Source organism: Dreissena polymorpha, chromosome 5, assembly GCF_020536995.1.
Source record: "Dreissena polymorpha isolate Duluth1 chromosome 5, UMN_Dpol_1.0, whole genome shotgun sequence".
Classification (NCBI taxonomy): Eukaryota; Metazoa; Mollusca; class Bivalvia; order Myida; family Dreissenidae; genus Dreissena; species Dreissena polymorpha.
In genome coordinates, this window is record NC_068359.1 from 115866182 (window position 1) to 115890363 (window position 24182).

General features: G+C 37.9%; 2 protein-coding genes across 2 annotated transcripts; both read right to left on the minus strand.

Annotated features, from left to right (window-relative positions):
- Positions 1-5848: 5848 nt before the first annotated feature.
- On the minus strand, positions 5849-9824 carry LOC127832532 (uncharacterized). Its single transcript, XM_052358042.1, has 5 exons — positions 9725-9824; positions 8229-8278; positions 7184-7510; positions 6607-7028; positions 5849-6482 (listed from the first exon to the last, which is right to left on the minus strand). Exons 1-5 carry the CDS (start codon positions 9736-9738, stop codon positions 5943-5945), a joined length of 1353 nt encoding a protein of 450 aa, XP_052214002.1. The 5' UTR covers positions 9739-9824; the 3' UTR covers positions 5849-5942.
- A 5783-nt stretch (positions 9825-15607) lies between these two features.
- LOC127832528 (uncharacterized) lies at positions 15608-22452 on the minus strand. Its single transcript, XM_052358036.1, has 4 exons — positions 21457-22452; positions 19374-20326; positions 18183-18274; positions 15608-17766 (listed from the first exon to the last, which is right to left on the minus strand). Exons 1-4 carry the CDS (start codon positions 21531-21533, stop codon positions 16570-16572), a joined length of 2319 nt encoding a protein of 772 aa, XP_052213996.1. The 5' UTR covers positions 21534-22452; the 3' UTR covers positions 15608-16569.
- Positions 22453-24182: the final 1730 nt, after the last annotated feature.

The following is a 24182-nucleotide window of genomic DNA, read 5'->3' on the forward strand; positions in this document are numbered from 1 at the left end:
GAATGAAAGATTTTTTTTATCACAGCATTTTTCATAATCTATGAATGCGCTGTACACTTTTTGTCCGCTGTGAATTAATTTTGATATGATTGCCTGTAAAACGAAAATGCAGTAGTGCTTTTGCCTTTTTGATACCCAACCTGATTTTTTTATTATTGTTTCATTCTGTTCTGTCCATATTGAGAGCCGATTGAAAAGAATTTGTGAATATATCATAGGTAGTATATTATTTAGTGTTATTCCTCGGTAATTTTGTGCTAGGTTAGGATCGCCTCCTTTAAATATTGGTATAATGTAGCCCAATCCCCAGCATTCAGCGTTGTGAAATAGGTTGTTATATAGTGCGTGTAGGTAAGGTGATATGATATCAAACGCAGTTTTTATTAATTCTGTTGATATTTCATCAGGTCCACATGCTTTATTTTTCTTTTGTTTAAAAACTGCCTTCTGTATTTCGTTTACTGTTATTTCGCAATCTAAATGTTGATCGTTTATTGCATAGTTTTCAGTATTTTCATGTTCAGTGTGCTTATTTGAAGTTTGAGTTTCTCCTAGATGGGAACTGAAGTATTCAAATAGCTGATTCGTTTGTAAATTGTTTATTTGTTTGAGATAATTATAATAGTGTTTTTTGACAGATTTCCAAAATTGTCTAGGTTGTGATTTTGCGATATTTTCAAGTTTGGTACCTTGGTTTATTTTGTATAAATTTTTTGCAGACTTTCTTATTTTGTTATAAACGGTTCTCCGTTTCGAAAAATATACCCTGTTTTCATTTGATTTATTGCGGTTGAAGGCGTTACGTGCATTTTTAAATTCGTGTTTTGCTTCGTGACAGTCTTTGTTAAACCACGGGGGTTTTGATTGCGGATTAGCGTTGTGACTGCGAAAGAAAGTTTTACTGAAACCCGTGTTGCTTATTCATGCATGAAGGTTGTGAGCAGTTTTACCAGATCTATTGCATTGCTGCTATTAAAATCCGTTAGTTTATTTATATTATTGATTAATGATTCACGAAATAATTCTTGGTTTAATATCAATTTAGTCTCTGTGTGATTTTCTGTTTTGCTATTTTATTATTTATTGTGTATTCATTTAATTTGAATGAAAAATGTATGGCGGCGTGATCTGAAAAGTTATTCCAACTCAGTATACTGAAATCATGTACATGTTGGACACAGTTTATATTTACTAGCAAATAGTCTGTGACGCTGAGACCGCGTAGTGGTGTAAAAGTATATTGACCGATTTTATCATTTTTTGCTGTAACGCGATTTGTTGATTTACATAGTGAAATTAATTTGTGCCCGTGGTTATCTATTACTTTATCAAGATTATTACGTAAAGGCAAATTGTCAATATGTTCGTTATCATCATTTACACAGTCTCCCGTCACATTTAGGTACATATCATAGCTTTTAACATCTGAGAGAGTTCCAGTTCTAGCATTAAAGTCGCCAACAATACAAGTAATGCCAAGGATTCATAGCGTTCTATTCCTTTTTCGATTCCTTAAAAAAAGTCAAAATCTTTGCCTATATGAACCATAGAGTTAGTTGGTGGTATGTAACACAGACAAATGAATAGATCTTGGTTATTAGATAATATTTCATTCTTTATTTTGATCCACAATATACCATTGCTATTTTGTTCTACAATAGATATGTAATTTTCAAATTTCTCATGGTAATAAATACCTAGACCGCCACTAAAGCGACCATTTTTTTGTTCCATGACTTTTATTGCCAAAAAGATGGTGACCAATTTATTCATTTATTTCTAAATTAGTATTTTGTTTTGAATGAGTCCATGTTTCTGAGAGTAATATTAAATCGTATTTTTTAATAAATTTTGTAAAGTCTTCATCATTAATTTTTCGAACTAGACCGTTTACATTCCAAGCGATAGTTCTTAGTTCCCCCTGCCGTTCTTAGTTGAGCACTTCTCTGAATTGGTCACTGCTGTTATTCCGTACCATGAGTCGGGAGCCTGCCCATTTCACCTGTTTTCCTGCTGATTTTTTTGCGGTTTAACACGTCGCTCATCTGGCGTCGTTTGGTGAGGGCGGTTTTGGTTTGTTGGACGCCGATGCCGAGGCCTGCGTTTTTAAGGATATCAAACTTTGTGGTTGCCGTTGTTCGCACTTGCTCCCGCTGTGTATAATAGTGGAATTTGGCCACGATGGGTCTCGATTTGCCTAGGTGCGGTTTACCTAGTCTGTGTACCCGGTCGAATATAATATTGTCCACTATCTCGAGACGTTCCGATATTACCTGTTTTTATTAATTGTTCGCAGTTTTCCTGTTGATTTTCCCGGAGGCCATAGAAAAGCAGATTTTCCCTCATGCTCCCGCTTTCTAAGTCGTCTGCTTTGGTTTCTTATGCGATTGTTTTGGTTTATATGTCCGCTAGCATTGATGATATGTTCGAACACTGATCAGAAAGGACTTTTACACTTGAGCTAGTGTCTTAAATATTTTGCTTAGATTGTTCCATTTCACTGTTGGTGAACTGCAGTACGTTTTCGATATCGTTGATTTTTTTGTCTTTCTTTTTAGATTCGTTCAATTGTGTAGCAGTAATATTGAACAATATTTTAAATTTAAAGTTATAACGCACTGAAATATTATGATTAAATTGGCTAACATATAAATACACATGTCCTGTTAATCCGTTTAGGACAAATATCGGCTTTTTTATAATGTTAAATTATTCATTAAAGCAAAAGTTACGTATTTTGGCTTTAATATTTGGCTTGCTCAATATGACTGCTCAATATGCCAAGAGATGACATGGAGGTATCATAAAGTCTGCCACATGTGGTCTATTTTGACACGTTTTGTTGCAGCATTTTATTCCGGTGTTTAATTGCACCTATGTTCATAACAAACCGATTATCTCGTTATGATCGGATACTGTCAAGACAATTACAAAGAAAACATGGTGTCATAAACTCAGAGACCTATACTTGGGTCCTTGCATAAACCACATGTTGCAGATGAGTGTCTGGCAATTAAACACAATTTATGATACATCCATTGTCTATTGACATATTGAGCAGTCATTTAAACCAACTTTTTAAGCCAAAATACTGAACAGTTGGTTCAATAAAATATTTGAACATTTTTTTTAAAATGGAGACATTTGTCGGAAATGGATTAACGTGTACCGGCAAATGTAAACTCCGCTATAACGTGTAAAGATTGTACGTTACTGCATCGTAACACCATCATGAAAAGAAGCAATCACAATAGAGTAAAAAAATTTGCGTTAAATAAATTAATTTTGAAGCTTTATTCATTATAAAATGCTAGATTTGTATCACTCCTTATCACAAGTAAAGATAGTTCAATATACATGCTAAGACAGTTCAATTTGCATAATGTGCAGAGTTTTTTACTTTGTATACTAAAATTAATACATATTGTCATTCAATATAAACGAAACGAAAATTCATTCAATGGAAAAGGAAATTACCACAACATTTAAAAATTGTAATGTATTCCGCTTTTGGGCTTTGTTTTATAATTGATCTAATGTACCTCTTATCAGAGACGTAGATATAGAATGCCGGACAAAAACCCTCCCGGATTAAAACCCTCCCGTCAGTTTTATAGGGGCCGGACGAAAACCATCCCATGAATAAACGGGGAAGGACAAAAACCCTCCCATGAAAAAACGGGACCGGACAAAAACCATCCCGTGTAATCTGAGCCACGAATTCAAGTACCAACGATTATTTACGAATTTTTAATCCGAAATCGGTCGTTTCCGAATGTCGTTTCCGACATTTGTATTGGTTACAATACACTAAATGATCGCTTCATGTAGGGCTGTACTCTCTAAAAAAATATCATAGTTGACAGGAAGGCATGTTTTACACTTTTTACCATTATTCAGGTGTTATCTTGCGGAGATAATGGTAGGGCATGAATAGGTGTTCACTACTGAATCCCTGAAATATGATACACTTGAAGACTATAGTAAACCATTGCACTAGAAAAGGTTACATTCCACTAAGAAACGGCCGAAAAAAAAAGTTGCAAAAACAGTCGATTTTGATTTGTGTCAAGTTCTTTCTTGCATTGTACATGACATATCTTTTTTATTGCATAAATCGATTCCGCTTAGAATGGCCTTTAAGAGAAGGTATGGTTATGGGGGTCTCTATGTGCAAAATGTTGCATTTATTTTCGCTCAAAGTTGTCGCTTTTACATTGAATTATATAGGGAAACTATTTGGTGTATTATGACCTATTTTGTTGTCGGTTATCCGAAATATTTATTTTTTGTAATAGTGACTTCACTTCAGTAGGTTACATTACACTATATATTGACTAATTCCGAATTGAAATGCTGTTATTTTACACCCATTTGACGTCAATTATGTGTGAAGCAAATACATTTGTCGGCGTTTAATTGCTTTATATTGATTCTGTGATTAAACTTATTAAAAACTAAAAGTGGTTTAAGATTCACAGTTTGTTATTTTGAGTAAATTTTGCGGATTAATGAATGCAACAATGTGTGAAGCAATTACATTTGTCGGTGTTTAATTGCTTTCACGGGAGGGTTTTTGTCCGCAGTTGCAGATTCACAATTTGCTATTTTGATATATATTATTGTATGCCATTAACTAGTTCATTGTTATGATTAGCTGATTAGTGGGCCTAAATAACCGAATCGTTGACATATTTGACAAAACAGTATGCTTTATATATTGTCTGCAAAAATGCAATTGAAAACGTTACAGTCAAAGATAAATTAAATAAGTTATTAAGACAAATTAGTTACATGCTAACGAATAGTTAGTTGTAACCGATTTATACTTTCATTTTCGCAAAGGTTTCAGAAACTTCCCGGAAAGCACTTTTTTGCATGAATGAGCGTATGACACGATTAAACGTTGCACTATATCGTATTGCATCCAATCTAAAATTCAATTCACTTGTCTATGAATGACCTCATTTTATGTTTAAATTGATGTTGTTATTATATTGGATTATCGGATATATATGCACATTAGAGGTATATTTACAGTTAATGGATACACATTTTCTTTCAATTTCACACCCCTGAAAACACAATACACAAAACACACAATGGGTAATTTTGTCGGATTAATGAATGCAACACTAAGTGAAACAATTACATTTGTCAGTGTTAAATTTATTTTACGGGTTGGCCTTTGTCCGCCCCCGTTTTTTCATGGGAGGGTTTTTGTCCTCCCCCGTTTTTTTTTAATGGGAGGGTTTTTGTCCGCCCATGTTTATTCATGGGAGGGTTTTCGTCCGCCCCCTATGAAAATGACGGGAGGGTTTTCATCCGGGAGGGGTTTTGTCCGTATTCCGTATATATCTACGTCTCTGCTCTTACACTTTCGATCGCTGATGAAAAATAACACTGTCCACACCACTATAATTAAAAACAAATAAATATATTTTCTATTCTTTTTTAAATATCATTTATTAAAGTCTTACTATCAGAAAGAATACGGTTAATTGATTGTTTTGTATTGTGGAATTGGCAGTTTTTAGTCTTCCGACCACGTTTACTCTGATGCAAATAACTACTTCGTATTTGTATGAAGAGGAAATTATATTTATGAATATACATTTATTGATACTAAATATAATATATTTGCACTTTTTAAAGAGTTTTAATGTTTATTTCGGATTTTTTTATCGATTTATTGACTAAATAAAAGCCCTTAATACATGTTTTTCGTTGATGTAACCAGTGTTTTTGCCAACCAGTCAGTGCGCATGCGCGGAAAATCCCGAATGTAAACAATGACATTAAACTGGTCTATACTTATCTTGTATTATATATACATGTAACACAAATATTTTCGGTCCGTGTTTATTGAGTACAAACATAGAACATTATGAAAGTTAAAAAAAACACATAACATTATTAACACTAAACACAAGTTCAGTCTTTCAAGTGAAGTACTTCTTCATCTGTTTCCTGATCCTCTCTGGAATGGTGTCCACGCTGAGACCGGACTTCCGCTCTGGCTCTTCCTTTTTGAACTTGGACCGGAAGCCTAGCTTCCTTTTGGCGCTTTTTCCGTCCCAGGGGCGCACTTGTTCCCGTGTCTTTACGGGCACGGCCTCTGGCGGGAAGAAGCATGGAGTCGTGCAATCAGGCAGGTTGCAGTTAGCGGCAGCGGCGGTGGACGGCTTCTGGATATCCATGTCCCTGAAGTATTCGCTCATCTTTGTCTGCTTCTCAGCAAGGTGGCGGTTTAACGCTGCCATTTCCTTCTCTACACGGACGGCTTCTGCGATCTCCGCATCGAAGTCTTCGTCCACTTCCGGTGGAGGCTGAGAGTCGAGCCTGTTGTGAAGTGGCGATCTCTTGTGGCAGGAGATGTCCGCGTCGACGTCAAACGACTGGAAGCGCGTGCGACGGCGGTAAAAGTCGCGCTGTGACATCATATCCTTCGGCTTAGGCGTGACTGGAGGAGCAGGGCAAAACTGTAAGAGATGAAGTAATTGCGAAAATATGAACAAAACTGAAATAAAACACAATTTAGGTAGTATGTTTTATAATATTCGTGCCTATATGGATAAACTGCTTATATGATTTAGCGTTTCTCACCTGATCGCCTATTCTGACTCTGTGTCCAGTATGCCCCGATTCAGTATTAGAATACGTGCATTTCGGTCGAATGGAGTCTTCGTACTGCCTGAGCCTTTCAGCGAAAACACTTCCGCTGGGATGCGGTCTGAACTCGGTCATCAGGTCGTCGCAGTTGGCCGCGGCTGAGGTTCGGAAGGAACTATTGCTAGTATCCATTGGTGCGCTTGGGTAAACCATGTGGCTTATATCCGGTAATGAGATTCTACAGGAACCGTTGGGGATTTCAGGGTTTGAATTTTTCGAGGGCCCAGTACCGGTTGTTGAGGCCCGGCAGACGTCGACGGTCTCCATGGACTGCAGGACAGAGGCTCTCACCTTGGACATGTGGAGCTGTCGTTCATAGGCCTGCACTGCGGGATGAGTGCGGAGGTCGAAGTCGCCTGAAAATAGAATATTTTTTCATAAGAACATGTGTACTGAAACTATTGATGTAATTAGCAATCTGAGCGACAAAACGTCACTTAATGTCTTCAAATCATGATCGTAATTTTCTCTACTTTGTACCGGTAGCATTGGATGATTATGATTATTTTACCTCGAAATTCTATTTCCGGTGTGTGGATCTTTCTTTGCTGCTCCAGGACAGACGCGGGACGTGCTTCCGCTCGTGTTGGGAAGCGGCGTTTTACCATTGCGTCTTGCGTCGCGCACACAGACGCTCTGTCGGCGTTTCGGCGCCTCCCCGGTGGAACCGGAGGCAGGCCGCTTGGATTTCCCGTTTCGCCTACCTTGATGACAACCGCCGGCGGAAGTCTTTGCCCGGAGGCGGAGTCGATGTGAGGCCGACGGAATGGTTTCTCAATTTCTCCTTTGTCATCTAATGTGTACGTCCGTCCGGGCCTCTGTGGCACCGGTGTTTGGTCTGAAATGAAATTTTTGCAGATACCGAAAGATTTAAATTATATCAACCCAGAAAAAATAGGTTTTCGTTACTGGAAGCTTTGAATGGACAATACACAACACAACATATAAGTTTGGGTACCTCTAGCTTAGAATGGTAACAAGACAACTAAATCGTTTCGTTGATTTATGTGGTAATTCCACTGCAAAACCTATAAGACCGGTTACCGTTTTTTTGGAATGGTTACAACACAACAGAATCTATAAGTTTTGTTACGGCTAACTTTAAATTGTTACGATTCAACAAAAAGATTGTTTAAATGTTTACAACACACAACTTTGTTCTTATAATGAGAAAGTGTTGCCTTTTCCATCGACCGATAAAAACTAATTTATAAAGCGCGTTAATTTTATATTTAGCTTGATAACAAGAAATAAGGCGCTGCGCCGGTTTGTCCATCTACTAAAGTATGTAAATCACGCCAATATTTAATTCGCTTGGTAAAGATTGGATAAAAGTTAATTAACTGTTTCCGGTTGAATGTAAGATAATTCAATGACGAATGGTGACAATGAAGTGAATTTAAAATATACCTGTATGAGAAACGATGAAGGGCACTTCAATCGAATGACAGACAGCAACACATTCAAAGCAAACAAAAATAGCCTCGTTAATCGCATTTGGCATAAACAAAGACACTTACTAGAACGTACGCAAAAATGACAGAATACAAACATACCTCGCAAATAATCAAAGTCGTATATGTCTTCATACTCAACGTCAGTGCACCTACAACAACGACATAAAATAACAATACTTATAATCATTATAATTAAAGTTAATGTATGCATATCGATGGGCTTTCCCCGAAATATAGACTTAAAACAAGCCAAATTTCGTCTTATTTCGTCACATTTATCTAGTATCGATGATTTATTTATGAAATCATTTAGATAAATAATACGAATGTCATAGTTTTGTGTTGTTTCGATCGTGCCTCTAGTGGGATTCGCCATTATACATGTGAGTGTGGTTGGTGGTCATCATACCGGACAGATGGGGTTAACTCCGGGTTTTCAAAACGCTTGTCCGCCCACAACTTGAGTATAGTAGCTCAGTGTGGAGCCCACACACACAACACAACATAAACAAGATCGAGATGGTCCAACGCAGGGCCGCTCGATGGGTCACTATTGACTACTCATACCACAACAGTGTCACACGCATGCTAAAAAAATTAGGGTGGCGTTCCCTTGAGAACAGAAGGTATGACTACCGGCTACTGATGTTTCACAAAATTGTCCACTGACTGGTTGCTGTACCAATGCCCCCTTACGTCACTCCTCCGACCTGGCTCACTAGACATCTGCACCCACTTGCATTCAGACAAATTCCCACTCCCAGTAACTATTTAAAATGTTCATTATATCCAGCTACTATCATCCTATGGAACTCCCTACCAGCCAATATTGTACAGGCACCTACCCTGAACCAGTTTAGGCAGGGGGTGGCCAAACTAGACCACAGTTTCTAAGCAGGTTGGCTGTTTTTAACGTTTTATCTGTATAATTCTGCGTTTAATTAACACTTTCAACTTTGTTTCTATGTCTCGCAAATACATTATGTATTACTTTTTAATTCCTATACATTTCTTCCTTTAATTTTCTAGCACTGACACGCGCCTGCTTGTAATGCTTATTGTTGGCGACTAGCAGTGTATATATATATATATATATATATATATATATATATATATATATATATATATATATATATATATATATATATATATATACTCCGCGTATATATATACTCCGCGCAAAATTAAAAATCTTTCAGTAAAAAAACTTAGTATCGTCACAATTGCCGTTGAGTACATTATAACATTAGTTTTTAAATATTATTCCGTATAAACCGTCGATATGCCCCGAATCAATACATGAAGATGTTTAAACATTATTCAAGTGCACAGCATAGTGTTGTATCCGAGTATTCATAAATACTTAAAAAGGTCGACATAAGATTGCCGATAGAGAAATGTGCTGATATTATTGCGAGCGTTTTCAGAAAATATTTTAACTCGACTTGAGATGAAGACTATAAGAAGCTCGGGGGTTTAGTCTGCTAGCTCAATTGCTAGAGCTCAAGACTATAAATCTATCCCCGGTCCGGATAGTATAAAAAGACATAGCATAATTATAGCATATTATTAATAGTACACACAAATATATTCACCTATATTTTGCCATTGTTGCGAATTTGTTCAGTCACTGTTGACGTTACTATGAAGTTGTTATCACGTGATATTTCACTGTGACGTCACAACGTCAACGCGTCATAACAACGTCGAGCAACCGACATGCGCGCATTATTATGTTTTTATATTTACTCTCATTTAAGAAATATGCTTGTTTAAGTATAATATGAAGTTATAAGTCAAAACATGACTCATAAAAACGATAAAATAAGCAAAAAGCGTCGGCCAGCAATCTAAATAAGGGAGCCATGATGACCCTCAAGCGCTCAAGTTCAAGATACATCTTTGACCCCTGACCCAGATTCAAGGATTACTTTGATATAATCATGATATACATTTTGACCATGTTTCATCAAGATTGAGTCATACAGTTATAAAGTTGTTGTTTTTTATTTTACCTGGTGAGATATATTTTAGGCGCACACGATCCAGGTTCAAACATGACCAAGATAAACATTCTGACCATGTTTAACTAAAGCGATCATGCATGTGGCCTGTAGAATGGTTAAGTTTTTTCTAAGATTTGACCTGATGACTTAGTTCTTGGTCGTGCGTGACCCAGATTTGACTCTAGCTAAGATATTGGCAAGATAATTTTTTACAAGGTTTCATCAAGATTGGATAAAAATGTGGCCGCTGATACATTAACGAGCTGAAAAAGGACCTTTTCACAGATTTTGGCATGCATTACAGTTTTTAGTCAAGTTTAAACCTATTTATTTGAGCTCGATTGCATTAAAAGTATTTACTACTTATTTGAAATGCTCCCGAGTCCGTTTTCTGGGCCTTAATCAGTACTTGGTGTCTTTGGGTAAAATCTAAAGAACGCTGCCACAGTGGGGAAACCGTGACCACCCGGTCGCTAGGCGGACACCATGTCCATTACACCACGGCGACCGTACCAGCTGTACATTCAATCCTTTGTATTGATAAATGTATACTTTGGATCTAAAAAGCTCCAGTAAATAAACACGAATAAAATTAAAAAAGAAAAAAAGTAACCTTCAATTGGGCTCGAAACACTGACCCCTGGAGTAAAAGTCTATCGCTCAGACCACTTGGCCATCCGTGCTCAATAAGTGGTGTATTTTATACTTTATATAAGCAATCCTCGTAGTATCACAAAATATAACGACAACAGCAGAACTCTCCAAATTATTCAATCGTTTCGCGTTACAACGCTCTTTAATTTTAAGGTTTTTAAAGATGCATATAATTGATATTTTAGAGCATGGTAAATGTTCAGTATTACTGGGTCCTCACAAATATCATAACTACAAAAAACATTTGCGAATCTGAAACATTTATTTTTCAATTAACCTTAACGTGAAAAGGCCCCTTTAAAGGGGCATTTTCACGTTTGGGTAAATTGACAAAATTGAACAAAGTTGTTTCAGATTCGCAAACTTTCGTTTTAGTTATGATATTTATGAGGAAACAGTAATACTAAACATTAACCATGAATTAAAATAGCCATTATATGCATCTTTTGACGATTTAAAAACCCGAAAATTATAAAGCGTTGCAACGCGAAACGAATTCAAAATTTGGAGTGTTCTGTTGTTGTCGTTATATTTTGTGAAACTACGAGGGTTGCTTATATAAAGTATAAAATACGTCTGAGATTGTATACGGAAGGATTGTCGAGTGGTCTAAGTGGTAGACTTTTTTACTCCAGGACTACAGGGGTCAGTGGTTCGAGTCCTGCGCAGAGGTCACCTTTTTATTCTTATTTTTATTTTATTCTTGAATTTTTACTGGAGCTTTTTATATCCAATGTTTACATTGATCAATATAAAGCATTTAATGACAAACTTCAAAACATTCCAAATTCTGTGAAAAGGCCCCTTTAAAGTTTACGACATGAGAAGCCTGACGACGTATTCTTTTCAATGACTGACCACATAGCAGAAGTGAGCTTAATAGTGCCTTGCCCAAACCACGCATGACAAACACAAAATCAGTGTTCGCGTATCTATGTTTTCCGTTTTGATTTTAAAACAATAAACGAAACGCTAAAATTCCTTCCTTCTTTGTTCTTTTTTCGGCGTGGCTTTACTTTTGTTATTGTAAGAACGTTTCCCGCCAATAGGCCAGAATGAATAAATGTAGTTTTCGTTTTTGTTAAAAATGCGTAAACTGAACAGAATAGGAATCATTCCGTTTTTTCTCTAGCTTGTATCAAGTGATCAAATGAAACACGAATTGACGATCTCGTTTGTGTGTAGTAAAGCGTAAAAAAGGTTCATTGTACGGAAATCCTAACGTTTTGCACAACCATTTTAGTTGGTCGCGTAGCGACCAGCTAATGTTGTTACTCAAAATTTCAAGTCGGTTCGGCTTATCTACGGAGAGCCTACTACCTGCCACATCCGCGCGAGAAAGAGTTGTATAATTTATGCAACAGGTTTGAGTTTTCCAACTATATTCATTCACAAATGGAAACATTATATGAATATCGTGTTAAATGTAATAGTTTCGAAAGGAGCTGATATAGAAAAGATTCAATAAACAATGATTGTATTATACATGTCGCGGAAGAGATTGTTATGAATGATTAAGATAATTTATGAATTATTTAAATAGTCCACTTTCTGCTGCGTCTTCATGACGTAGTATTTTTGTTCAGCCCATTTATATTCCGAGGTTATTAATAGACGCGGCTGCTGATAAACAAGGGAGAGTCCAATTGCACGGGTGATAACAACGCAATAGTATAAGGTCACGCTTGTTAATCTGAGGCTATTAATAGATTCGGGTAAACAACGCAATTGTATAAGGTTACGCTTGTTTATATTCTCAATTTATACAACGTTGAACATGAGTTCAACAATAACATCAGGGATGCGATAGACAACAACAAAACTGCTTCATAATCACTAAAACCGAATATAACAAACAATTAAATATAACAAGAATGATCTGTTTCGTAACCTCGTCCATGCTTCTACAGCGGAGATTTCTGGGAAATGTTCTTTTGTTCTCAACAGATAGCGGCGATCTTTTGTATTAACGGGTGCTAACAACGCAATAGTAGAAGGTTAAGCTTGTTTATATTCACAGTTCTCAATTTATAAAACGTTGGACATGAGTTCACCAATTACTACAGGTATACTATAGACAACCTCAAAAAGGCTTTATAATCGCTAAAACCGAAAACGACAAAATAGAACAAGAAATATCTTTTTAAAATGTAGTCGGCGTAAACGCTGACTTTGAAATAAAGTGTGCAATTTACTTTTCTAAATAAATAAATAAAATGAAAACAAAAGTTTAACTATTGTGGATCTTTTTTTACTTATAAGTTGCATATTCACCGCATGAAATGTGTGTTGTCAGTGTGAAACCACACATTAGTGTAAGAAGATAAAAAATATACTACGGGAGTGCACATCATATGTGTCTTCACATGCCTTATTATGAGACATTTCTTCACTATCGAAATATATCGTATGTTAATGTTTGATTTAAACGCAGTTTTCTTTCGACACATTTAAATCATACTTTCTTAGCCGCGTCATGCGAAAATGGGTCTTATGCGTTTCGACCAGCGTTTCTTAGACTCAACATGTGCATTTGCGCAGTCTGGTCAGAGGCTATGATGTTCGCTATAAAATCACTCAATATGTTATGGTCTCATTATGTATCTCCTGACCAGACTGAGAGATCAGATTGGCGCATATGGAATAAGACCCACTTTCGCATGACAAGGGTCATTAAAATGTCATTGCGAATTGTAAATGGCACATTTTAGCACAATGCCTTTCGATACAAAATTGAATTCAAAATAGCAAACTTGTAAATAAGGGCAGCCAATCGAGGCGTTCAGGAACGATTTCCAGACGTGCTGAAGGAGTACGGCAAACATTGTGGTCGGATGGTTAAACGATTTTCTTCTTATCGTGACACTATACTATTTTGGTAATGATTGTTTTCTCATCTTGAAAGCAAAACTGAAATTCTGCGAAATAGATTTTAACGCGTAATTGTAACTAGGCCACATTTTGTGTCGTTTGAACATTCAGAGAGTAGTCCGGAATTCCTTACACTGAACAGTGCTACATCCTTTGCGCTGAGCACAGGCACAGTAATGTAGCCAACATTTATCTCGAATCAGCATATAAAATATTCGAAAATATCCATGCGTTATGTAAAAGTCATTAAGATGAAAAGCTGAGTAAAACAGCTATGCCGAAAAAGCGCATGAGTGCTCTATACCTATGTTAAGGTAAGAGTTGTTGACACCGTGTGAACTAATAGGGTTACAAGTAATGCATAAACAACAATGTACGGGTCAACAGGGCTGTCTTGATGACTACCTAATTCGTGAGTAAACAGTATTGCTCGCAGATTTATTATTTATTTATTTTCATCAATGATCTTCTTGTATATTTTGAATTTGTATATGGTGTCAAAAATCAAAAGTTTTGTAAAGTGAATTTTCACCATGAAATTATATACTTAGTGAGATAGATATTAAATATTCCAACAATATTCATTCAATATGATGGTTAATGCAAATTGTCTTTATATTCAGTTCTCACTGCCATTTTCATCATACTTTCTATGCTTTCAGAACGTCCAAAAAGGCCATGTTGTTTTTATTTTGTCTAAGTTATCTATACGAAATAAATAGGATGATAAAAAGTGCACACAAAGCTCGACCCGTGCGTTATGACACACTCTTCAAAAATGTGAATGGCATGTGTTCATTTCAAACTTGCGATTAATTTTGAAAAATGAATTACGTCTTTAATTATGCAATAGCGAACAACTTCAGTGCCTTCAGCGCTTTGATATTATTACACCTAGACAACAATGCTTTCTGAGGCATACTCTTGTCGGTATCGGTGTGTTTTGCTAACAATGTCTTCGTCGTTTTGCATATTATTAATCATATATTTGTGTTGTCAAACATAAATCTTTACAGTGTTTTTTACACAGACAATTCACTTTATCAGAACAGAACAAACAGTTTATTAAGACTTATACAAATGTTAATCGTCTAAATACAAACAATATAATACATATCGTAATTAATAAACACCTTCAAACACGTTTAAGTGTTAATTTACCAATGTTAATTGCGCTGCATTGGTGTGCTATGGGCACTTGCGCAGAATTCAGGGGTCACTACTCGGTCAGTATGACTTTCTAGTAAGTCGGCGAGCCAGAATGTGGATATCGATACACGTCAGTGAAAGTTGATACTGATGGCACAATTTAGCTTTAAAGATAAATGACGTATATTTTTCATCTGGAAATAATAACTACGTAAATAGTAAAGTATGCAATGTTCATTGGAAAGAATTTGGAAATTTGGAATTGGAAAGAAAGAAGAACTCACCTTAGCAAATCGGTGTGTCGTATATATTCAAATGTGACGTGTTCATGTATGTGGCGAATATTTCTTTTCGCCGTTTTTATACAAAAAGTCAGTCGAAATTAATTATATCGGCAGTTAAAACATAATGTTTAAGTGGCATGACGATACATGGACTAAACTTCGTATTGGTATTTGTATTAAAAAGTGTATATATGCACTGGATTAAAGAACATAATTGTAATACGCCAAATAATTTGTACCGATGAAGCTAGTGTTTACCATATTATGTATAAATGTCCGTCGTCAATCTTTATTTAACAATTTACACCGAATAACGTCTTTAAACTAAATTTAATTTATATCTCACTTACTTGAAATGAAACATATCACAAAATTGTCTTCCGTACAAACATACTTGCTTTGAAAGGGTCAACTCTTTTTCAAATGTCAATATTATAAAAAATAAAAAACGAATTTTAAATAGAAACAGAAGACGCAACACCAAATCAACACAATATCATATGTGCAGAGCAGGAAGAGTTCTTTGTCTGGAAGACGTGCATTAAACAAAAACATGTTTACTATGTATTAAAGACACACATTTAAAAACAAGACTTTTGCCAAGCAATAAAAATCCCCTACCGGCTCCACCATTGTCAGAAATTCCAACAGTGTCAGAACTTTTTTGTTGTTGCCATAGCAACCAGAATTTTTGACGTAGGAACAAAATGAAATGACGTGCATTATATCCATATTGCCATCTATCCATGTTTCAAGTTTCATTAAAGAAAATATGAAAAACTTTTAAAGTTATCGCAGGATCCAGAAAACCACCATTTTCAGCAGTATTTCTATTCTATTTGTTGCCATAGCAACCAAACTTTTTGACGTATGAACAAAATAAAATAACGTGCATAATGTCCATATTGCCATCTATCCATATTTGAAGTTTCGTGAAAAAATATGAAGAACTTTTAAAGTTATCGCAGGATCCAGAAAACCACCATTTTCAGCAGTATTTGTAGTCTATTTGTTGCCATAGAAACCAGAATTTTTGATGAAGGAACAAAATGAAATGACGTGCATAATGTCCATATTGCCATCTATCCATGTTTCAAGTTTGATGAAAACATATGAAGAACTTCTAAAGTTATCGCAGGATCCAGAAAACCACCATTTCCAACAGTATTTCTAGTCTATTTGTTGCCATTGCAACCATAATTTTTGACGTATGAACAAAATTAAATGACGTGCATAATGTCCATATTGCCATCTATCCATGTTTCAAGTTTCATCAAAAATATTAAGAACTTTAAAAGTTATCGCCGGATCCAGTGTGACAGACTTACAGACTTACGGACTGAAGCACACACAGAGCGCAAACCATAAGTCCCCTCCGTTGAAACCGGTAGGGGACTAAAAATAGAATGTATTTAAAGTCCAAACTATCGAAAACAGGCATTTTGTTCTAATCAAACAGAGCAAAATAACAAATATTTAAATCGTCTGGAAAACGATCACGTTTTCATTGAAGCTCACTCTCGTCGGCGGGCGCTCATCTGCGCCTTTAGGTTTCGTTGGCGCATTGGCGGTCTGGAGGCGCTGTCGGCGCTCTTCTTCGAGTTGCGCGTTTTTCTGCTGGATCTTCCGCTTTTGTCGCGCCTTCAACTCTAGGCGCTTCTTGGCGGTATCCGATGGTAGCCGCGTGAAGTTTTCATAGCTGAACTCCATGCGCTTGGAGACCTTTGGCAACATGTCCTTACTTGGCAGGGTGCTGCTGATGTTCAACCGATGCACCTTCTCCTCCGAAAATGGGACGCCGCTGATGCCGGGAGCGCTCTTCTGTTTGATAAGCGGCATATACGACGCGCCGCTTTCATCGTGTTTCGCATCGCCAGTTTTTTGCGACATCGTTGTTTTGCCCGCGACCTCATCATCGTCGACGTTCGCGAGCTTGACCTTATTGATCATATCGACATCAGTATCCACTCGCAGCAATGCGTTTGTAAACAGCTGGACGTTTGCAATGACGTGGTCATCACCAATCTCCACCTCCTGCGCAACAGCCGGATGCGGCGTCGGCGGTAAACGTCGCCGGCCTCTCTTTCCTCGCTTTTTCTCATCGCGCTCATCACGTGGTTTTGGTAAGGATTCAGCGACAGGGTCCGAAGTCTCAGGTTTCGGCTTAGGAGGCGGCTTGTTTTCAGCGTCTCTTTTATTTTTCTCCAATTGGATTCGTTCGGCGGCGGTAAGCAGGGCGTTCTCCTGGAGCTCCAGAAGTTCGTGCTCCGGAAGCTCCTTAAACGACGTAGTACGGGAAACGGATGGAAACTTCTCGCTTTCGGCTCGCCGCAGTTTTCCGGCGCGTGGCGGCAGCGCCGACACGTCAGACATGTCGCGGTCGCGGTGTTTTGACGCCGGTGTCTGTACGCGCTTTATGAAGTCGGCTCTACGTTGTGAAACCGGGGAAGCCGGTCGCGGTTGCGGGGAAATCTGGCGTATGATGACAGAGGCGTCGTTCGTGGTTGTATACTCCCGTTGGAGTGCCGCTGCTGCCTTCCGCTCTTCCTCCTGTCGTTTGTATTCCTTGTATTCGCGGAGAATAGCGGAGGTCGGCCGCCGTGGATCAAACGTAGGTAACGGATGCTCCGTCATCTCTTGTCGGTATCTCTCCTTCGCCAGCTCAACCGCCTCCTGAATATTGAACACGAAATGTGATATACTCATGTATGAAAAAAACATGTGAAAACATGTTTGTACATACAGCATTTAATGGATGTCTGGTTGGTTTCGAGTGTCTTAAAAGCCAACAATTCAGCAAAATGAACATGAGTATTATACACGTTGTTTTATTGATATTATCCTAACTAGTACGTTGTTTATTGGCCGTTACGCAGTCTCGTATCCAGTAGGAATATTTGTAAAAAATATACAGATAAAATCTTCTCTCTTTACCCTAATATATTTCGGCTAAAAAGGTTTTCTACGTGTGTTGTGTATGTATAAATTGAAGCTTTAAAAAGTCTTTTAAGGCGGAATCAAAAAAAGAAGAGTGATTTCGTCTGTGTATATTGACCGATATACAACGGTACATAGAGCATTATTATTACCACTCGCTTATTGTTGTTGGCCCACTGGTCCAGGACACTGGTGGCCTCTTTCTTCATCAGCCGATGGATCTCAACACTGTTCCTCGCATTGCCTGTACATAGAAGAACCATATCTTGTAACATTGCCTGTACATAGAAGAACCATATCGTGTAACATTGCCTGTACATAGAAGAACCATATCGTGTAACATTGCCTGTACATAGAAGAACCATATCGTGTAACATTGCCTGTACATAGAAGAACCATATCGTGTAACATTCAGTAACATGTTCATTCACATTTGTTGTCTTAATAATTTTATTTTAGATCGAAATGTTATTAATATATTCGTAACAAATTACGCACAATACCAGTAAGGCATGGATTTCGCGCAATAACAGATAGGCAGTGATATCGCGCAATAACAGATAGGCAGGGATATCGCGAAATAACAGATAAGCAGTGATATCGCGCAATAACAGATAGGCAGGGATATCGTGAAATAACAGATAGGCAGTGATATCGCGCAATAACAGATAGGCAGGGATGTCGCGAAATAACAGATAAGCAGTGATATCGCGCAATAACAGATAGGCAGGGATATCGCGAAATCACAGATAAGCAGTGATAACGTGCAATAACAGATAAGCAGGAATATTGCTAAATAACAGACAGGCGGGCATGTCATTAAATTGTGAGTTTTTACTCTCTTGTTGAGTCAGAGGCGTGTTCTGACTGACCAGTCTTGACCATACATATTAAAACTTAGTATGTTATCATATTTTCTGTTTTTCTTTACTTTAACTTTTTCATTATTTCCAAACGTCAATGGGTTCTTCGCAAGTCATCGCAAATCTGCGAATATAACATTATTACAGTGAAGTTGGATATTAAATTCACGACTAATATAGACTTGTTCTATATTTTTAACTTAACACGTCTATTTTTATGTCCGCTTAGTTTGAAATTAGTCGCGCGGTAAATAAAATTGCTATGAGCGATTAAACAAGTCTAGTTTGAAATGCCTTCAGTGAACGTTGTATGATTACTTTTCGGGAATGTTTGCGAATTAATCTGAAACGGATTTTTGTATTCCCTTTTATGTGAAATATATTTCTCATAAATATCCAGCATAAAATAATCACATTAAAAAGCTTTTAGATTTCCAGGTTCAACAAATCGACCGGTCTCGTTCTCCTATATACATGTACCTGGAAAGACAGTAGACGGTCGCACGGGAGTATCCGGAAGTACTCGTCGCCATGCCTCTTTGCTTTCCGCCGTTTTCCTTGCCACCAGCAATATTTTGTTTTTAGGCCCAGGGGTAGCCGGAAGTTGCCGGCGCTGTGTCTCGTAGCGCTCCCTTTCGGCGCGTCTAAGCTGAACGAGGTTCTGTCCCATGTCCAAAGCCACGAGGCCCGAAGGCGACGGCGAAAAATAGCTGTCGATAATTGTCTCTGCGTCCATGTTACCCGGAGGCGCTGATATCATACTGCTTTTTTCATCTTCGTTCGGCTTGTATTTGTACCGAATCTCTACGCCCATTGCGTTCTCAATATTCGGAAACGATGATAACTTTTTCTCAGCGTCATCTTCCTCCGGGTTCCGATTCTTCATCTCTTGATATGTTTTCCCTCCCATCATATTCACGCGCGGCGATAGCGCCTCTTTTCCCCCTGACGTCTCCGAGGGCCGTATCGGCGGGAACTTGAGTTCGTCTTTGTATTTATCAACCTCGCGCAGCGACCCGAGAGGTCTCGAGCCGCCGCGACTAGACTGCTGTCGCCTCTCGATTTCCTGCGCGTAAAGCTGCGGATTGTCCGAAACCGGCCGAGGTTTACGCGCCGTCTGATTCCGGGACTGGAAGTTGCGCTTGAAGCTGTGGTTCTTAGACACGTACTGATAAGCGATCTGAGCGGTGAAGTCCTCTCGCATCGCCTGCAGCGCTTTCTCGTTTTCTTTGCGTGAATTGCGCTCTTGCTCAATGAGTGCGCGCATTTCATCTGCGTGCCGGTTCTGGATGTTGTCGTTGCGCAGTTTGGCGTTGAGCATGACGTCATTGGAGAGATGCTGCAGTGCGTGGTACTGCGACTCGAGCCCGTGGTAGCCGCGGTAAGCCATCGCCAGCTGCCGCTTGGACATCTTGCCGTCGGCGGTGATGTCCCTGTGATGAGGAAAATGTGCGAACTTTTAAATAATAAACCGGTGTGGCATCTATCAGTTCCTCAGATTAATATTAACTTTAAACATTAAATAAATAACGTATATTTGCCTCATTATTATATTTTTAAAGAAAATTGACCTACGCATGTAATGAATGCAAAATTACTAAATAATTTTCATCTAAGCAACTTGCCTTAAGCTACTCCTTGCGAATGATTGGGGTCCAGTTTATAAAGTTATAAAATACCATTTACCAATTAAGGTTAAAATACCCCTCAGTTGGACTTGACTTACTGAAAACGTCAGATAATATTCCGGTACCTTCATTATACACAAAAATAACTTGCGGTTGATCAATAAAATCATAACGTCGACATATACAAGCGGTTGCAGATGTACTTGGCGACTTCGTTGATGAAACGGGTATCATGTATAAACCGTGCATTTAACTAAAAATGATAAAAACAAACAAACACCACTAGAGCTTTTTCACAAAAGTGACTACTGTAGTCTTAAATGTTTTGACTAATGTTTTGACGGATGCATAGCAGCCATGCCCATGACTCAGTTCAAGGGCACATAACTCAGGAACATTTGATAACTGCACGTCAAAATGTCTTGCATTTCTTCACTTTATGGTGATGACATAATTCGAGTTTAAACTCATTTGCTTAATATTGATTGAAAATGGTGAATGGCAAGCTTCAATTCATTAGCCTGAGACTGTAGACGTTGTTTGCTCCACAAACTCATAATATTTGTGCGGACAGACCAACCAACAGACAAACCAACCGACCAACCGACATCGCGTCGCCTATTTGTTAAACTTCGTTTGCGTGATATTAAAACATTATTACACGGCTTTGTCTGGTGCATGGAAGCCAGGCCAATTGCTAGCTTAAAGTGCACTTAAATGTTTTAGAATTAGGTGGAACGCTGCGCGTAAGATTGTGCCTTGCACAATTACACTAAATAGTCACGCTATTTTTAAGTTTAAATTTAATTGCTTGTGAAATGTGCAAGTAGGTCGCTCCAACAACTTTTGCGGACCTACAAACCAAAAAACCGTTAGACACAGTGACTCTAAAGTATAAATCCTCGCTTCCTGCGGTTTTAAAATCAAAGACGTACCTCTTCCGGGCCTCCAGTCTGCGGTACACGATCTGCATGTCCACATCCTTCAGCACGTTCTCGATTCCGATCGGCATAATGAGGGTCGTCCACGTCAGCGAGATAGTTCAGTTGACATTTATAGGTCAAATAAGCGGAGTTTGGTTAGGAAGGCTTCTTGACAATTTGAACATTCACATATTACGGTCATTCGGTGTTTGTTTTTTTTGTCCGACAAACATATTCCGTATTTCCCGTCCGTCTGTGCAGAAATCCAGTTTTATACAATTGTTGCTACCGGTGAATGAGCATAATTGATGTTTAGCGAATAAACAAAGACATAAAATAATCTTTTACTTGTAAAATGCTTTGTTTTGTTCTGATGTGAATCACTTAAATCCCACCGCATCTATTACGTGTAAATTATGTATATGTTTGTGTTTATTTTTTAAATGTTATTTTAAACAATGTTTCACCATTTACACTTTGAAATCCTCGCTTTATTTCTAAAACAAATCTTTTGTTTGCCCGTCGGTTGTTCAATATTTCGTACCGCAGTTTTTTCCACAATTCAACAAACACATACATTTGCAATTTTGAAACCAATGATGAATAAACAAAAAATAACTTTTACGACAAAGTGACAATTCTTTTGTTCTTTTGTATTTTGTATAAGTTTCTACCAATAGATAATTACATTGGACAATGTCAGCTTGTCTTTAAAAGAGAGACTGGTAACAATTTCACTTAAGAGAACTGATTTTTAATTACCCGCAATTACTGGTAGTTTGTATTTGTATTCATGGGTCGCTTAAGTCTGAAGGTTCGAAATGGGTAAGCGTTATTATTTTAAACATTAAAGGCTGTCGATCGCGTGCTGATGACTCACACACTTTTTAAAAGATATTTTAAGTCGTTTTTGTGAACAAATGTGTTGTCTTCTGGGATTTTCCCTTCGACATAATGTTTAAATGTTTAATGTTTTTCTTTTCGATACCGATGACGTTAATGTGTTACTGTTTGGTTGTGCCATATATTGTGTCAATATTAATTTATGATTTTCTTCACAAAATTGAATACCGTTAACTTTTTTTTCAATTTAAATAATCGCCTACTCATTCTATCTTTTTGTGATACAACCAAACGTGCAGAATACATCATATATTTACCATCACTGGTTAAATGAAACTCTTTAGCAACAATACAAATAACACATGCTGTCCAACACGGAAAGCCTTCGCGACCTCGAGCTGACAATATAGAGCGCACGTTGTCACGCAAGTAGTCGCGCCGTGCTGCAGATAATCCAGCGGCAAGTATCGGCACTGGGCGGTCGGTGTTCGTGAAGCGAAAACATTCGTTCTTCCGCAAACAAAAGGAGGTTTCTTCACCGTCGCTACATGTCTTTACCATGATTCCGCCGGGGGGTGCAGACGACATTCAGAAGTACAGATATTTCCTGTAACGGAAGTACACATTCTATTTGTGGTAGTTTGTCCGAATGAAATAAGTGTAAATAAATATTTACGTACAATTTACTTTTTTTATTTAATAGCTGCTGCATACCGTGTGCCAGGAAGCGCATTGAAGTGTTCGTCTATAAACGACTTCCAGTTACGCCAGCTCCACGCAGTCTAAGTAAACTATTTTTTTTCTGTAAAAATATGAACATGAATTAATTATCAATACCAATTACCGCTTTGGTTTTCGGGATGTCACTTCCATTTTAACTAAACATGCAAAATATGTGAATATTACATTACATTATTACTTAAATTTATAGGCTAACAATCAAGTAAGATGTTATTAATTTAACAACCTTGTGCGCGTCCCATTACGTTCAGTGTGATAATGTGATTCCCCATTACGCTCAGTGCGTGTAACTTCTCTTCTTCTGTTACAGCGCCGACGATGTACTTGCGAAGTCGCTCGCACTTGCCACAAACGTTCTCTCTCGATTTGGCAATTCGAATGTGCGGACAATGCTTTTGAAAGAGTAGATTTTAAGGCGCCGTACACTTCGCTCTTCGCAAGCAGCAATATATTGCGCATACAATTGCAGTTTTGTAGTGCTTGCAAGAAGGTAAACGATTGGAATGTTGTCGCTTCCCCTTGGTGCTGCTGGGTATGGCATACCTATTTCTTATGACGTGTTCATGATAAACTGAACAACCGATTCACATAATCAAAGCATAGTGCGTGCCTTGGTCTGTGACCTCTGTTTCCGTGCTTTCTGGGCGTTCAACCACATTGAGTTACTGTCTGTATGAGTGCACACAGAACATTTCGTTTTACGTCAACAAACAATTGAAACGTCGTCTTACACACTGAACCACCATTAATTGTAACGTGTGTATGTACACGGGAGCGTTTCTTTCCTCTCTTCGTTTTAATCAGGCTAATCAGGGACAACACTTTCCGCGTTTATGACATTTTTCGTTTAAATGAAGTCTCTTCTTAGCAAAAATCCAATTTAGGCGGAAAGTGTCGTCCCTGATAAGCGTGTGCGGACTGCACAGGCTAATCTGGGACGACACTTTACGCACATGCATTAAGCCCAGTTTTCTCAGAATACGACTCCAATAATTTTACTTTAAATTAGGATGTGCCTGGCAATAAACATAGCGACAATTTCTAGTGTATCGGGAACTATCCAGAAATCAACACGGTGGGTTCCAATACACCCTTTGAGAGATGGAATCGCGTTATTCGTCAATAATCAGAGATAATGGGTACGGCTACAATGT

Bases quoted from the DNA above. Each gene is read 5' to 3' on its own strand.
- LOC127832532 (XM_052358042.1), bottom strand. The intron at 7,511-8,228 runs GTATGTTTGTAT...ATTTCATTTCAG, and splicing joins CGACTTTGATTATTTGCGAG to ACCAAACACCGGTGCCACAG. The intron at 6,483-6,606 runs GTGAGAAACGCT...CATCTCTTACAG, and splicing joins GAGTCAGAATAGGCGATCAG to TTTTGCCCTGCTCCTCCAGT.
- LOC127832528 (XM_052358036.1), bottom strand. From the start codon at position 21,533: ATGCCGATCGGAATCGAGAACGTGCTGAAGGATGTGGACATGCAGATC. The intron at 18,275-19,373 runs GTACATGTATAT...TTCTATGTACAG, and splicing joins ACCGTCTACTGTCTTTCCAG to GCAATGCGAGGAACAGTGTT. The intron at 17,767-18,182 runs GTAATAATAATG...TTCAATATTCAG, and splicing joins CCAACAACAATAAGCGAGTG to GAGGCGGTTGAGCTGGCGAA.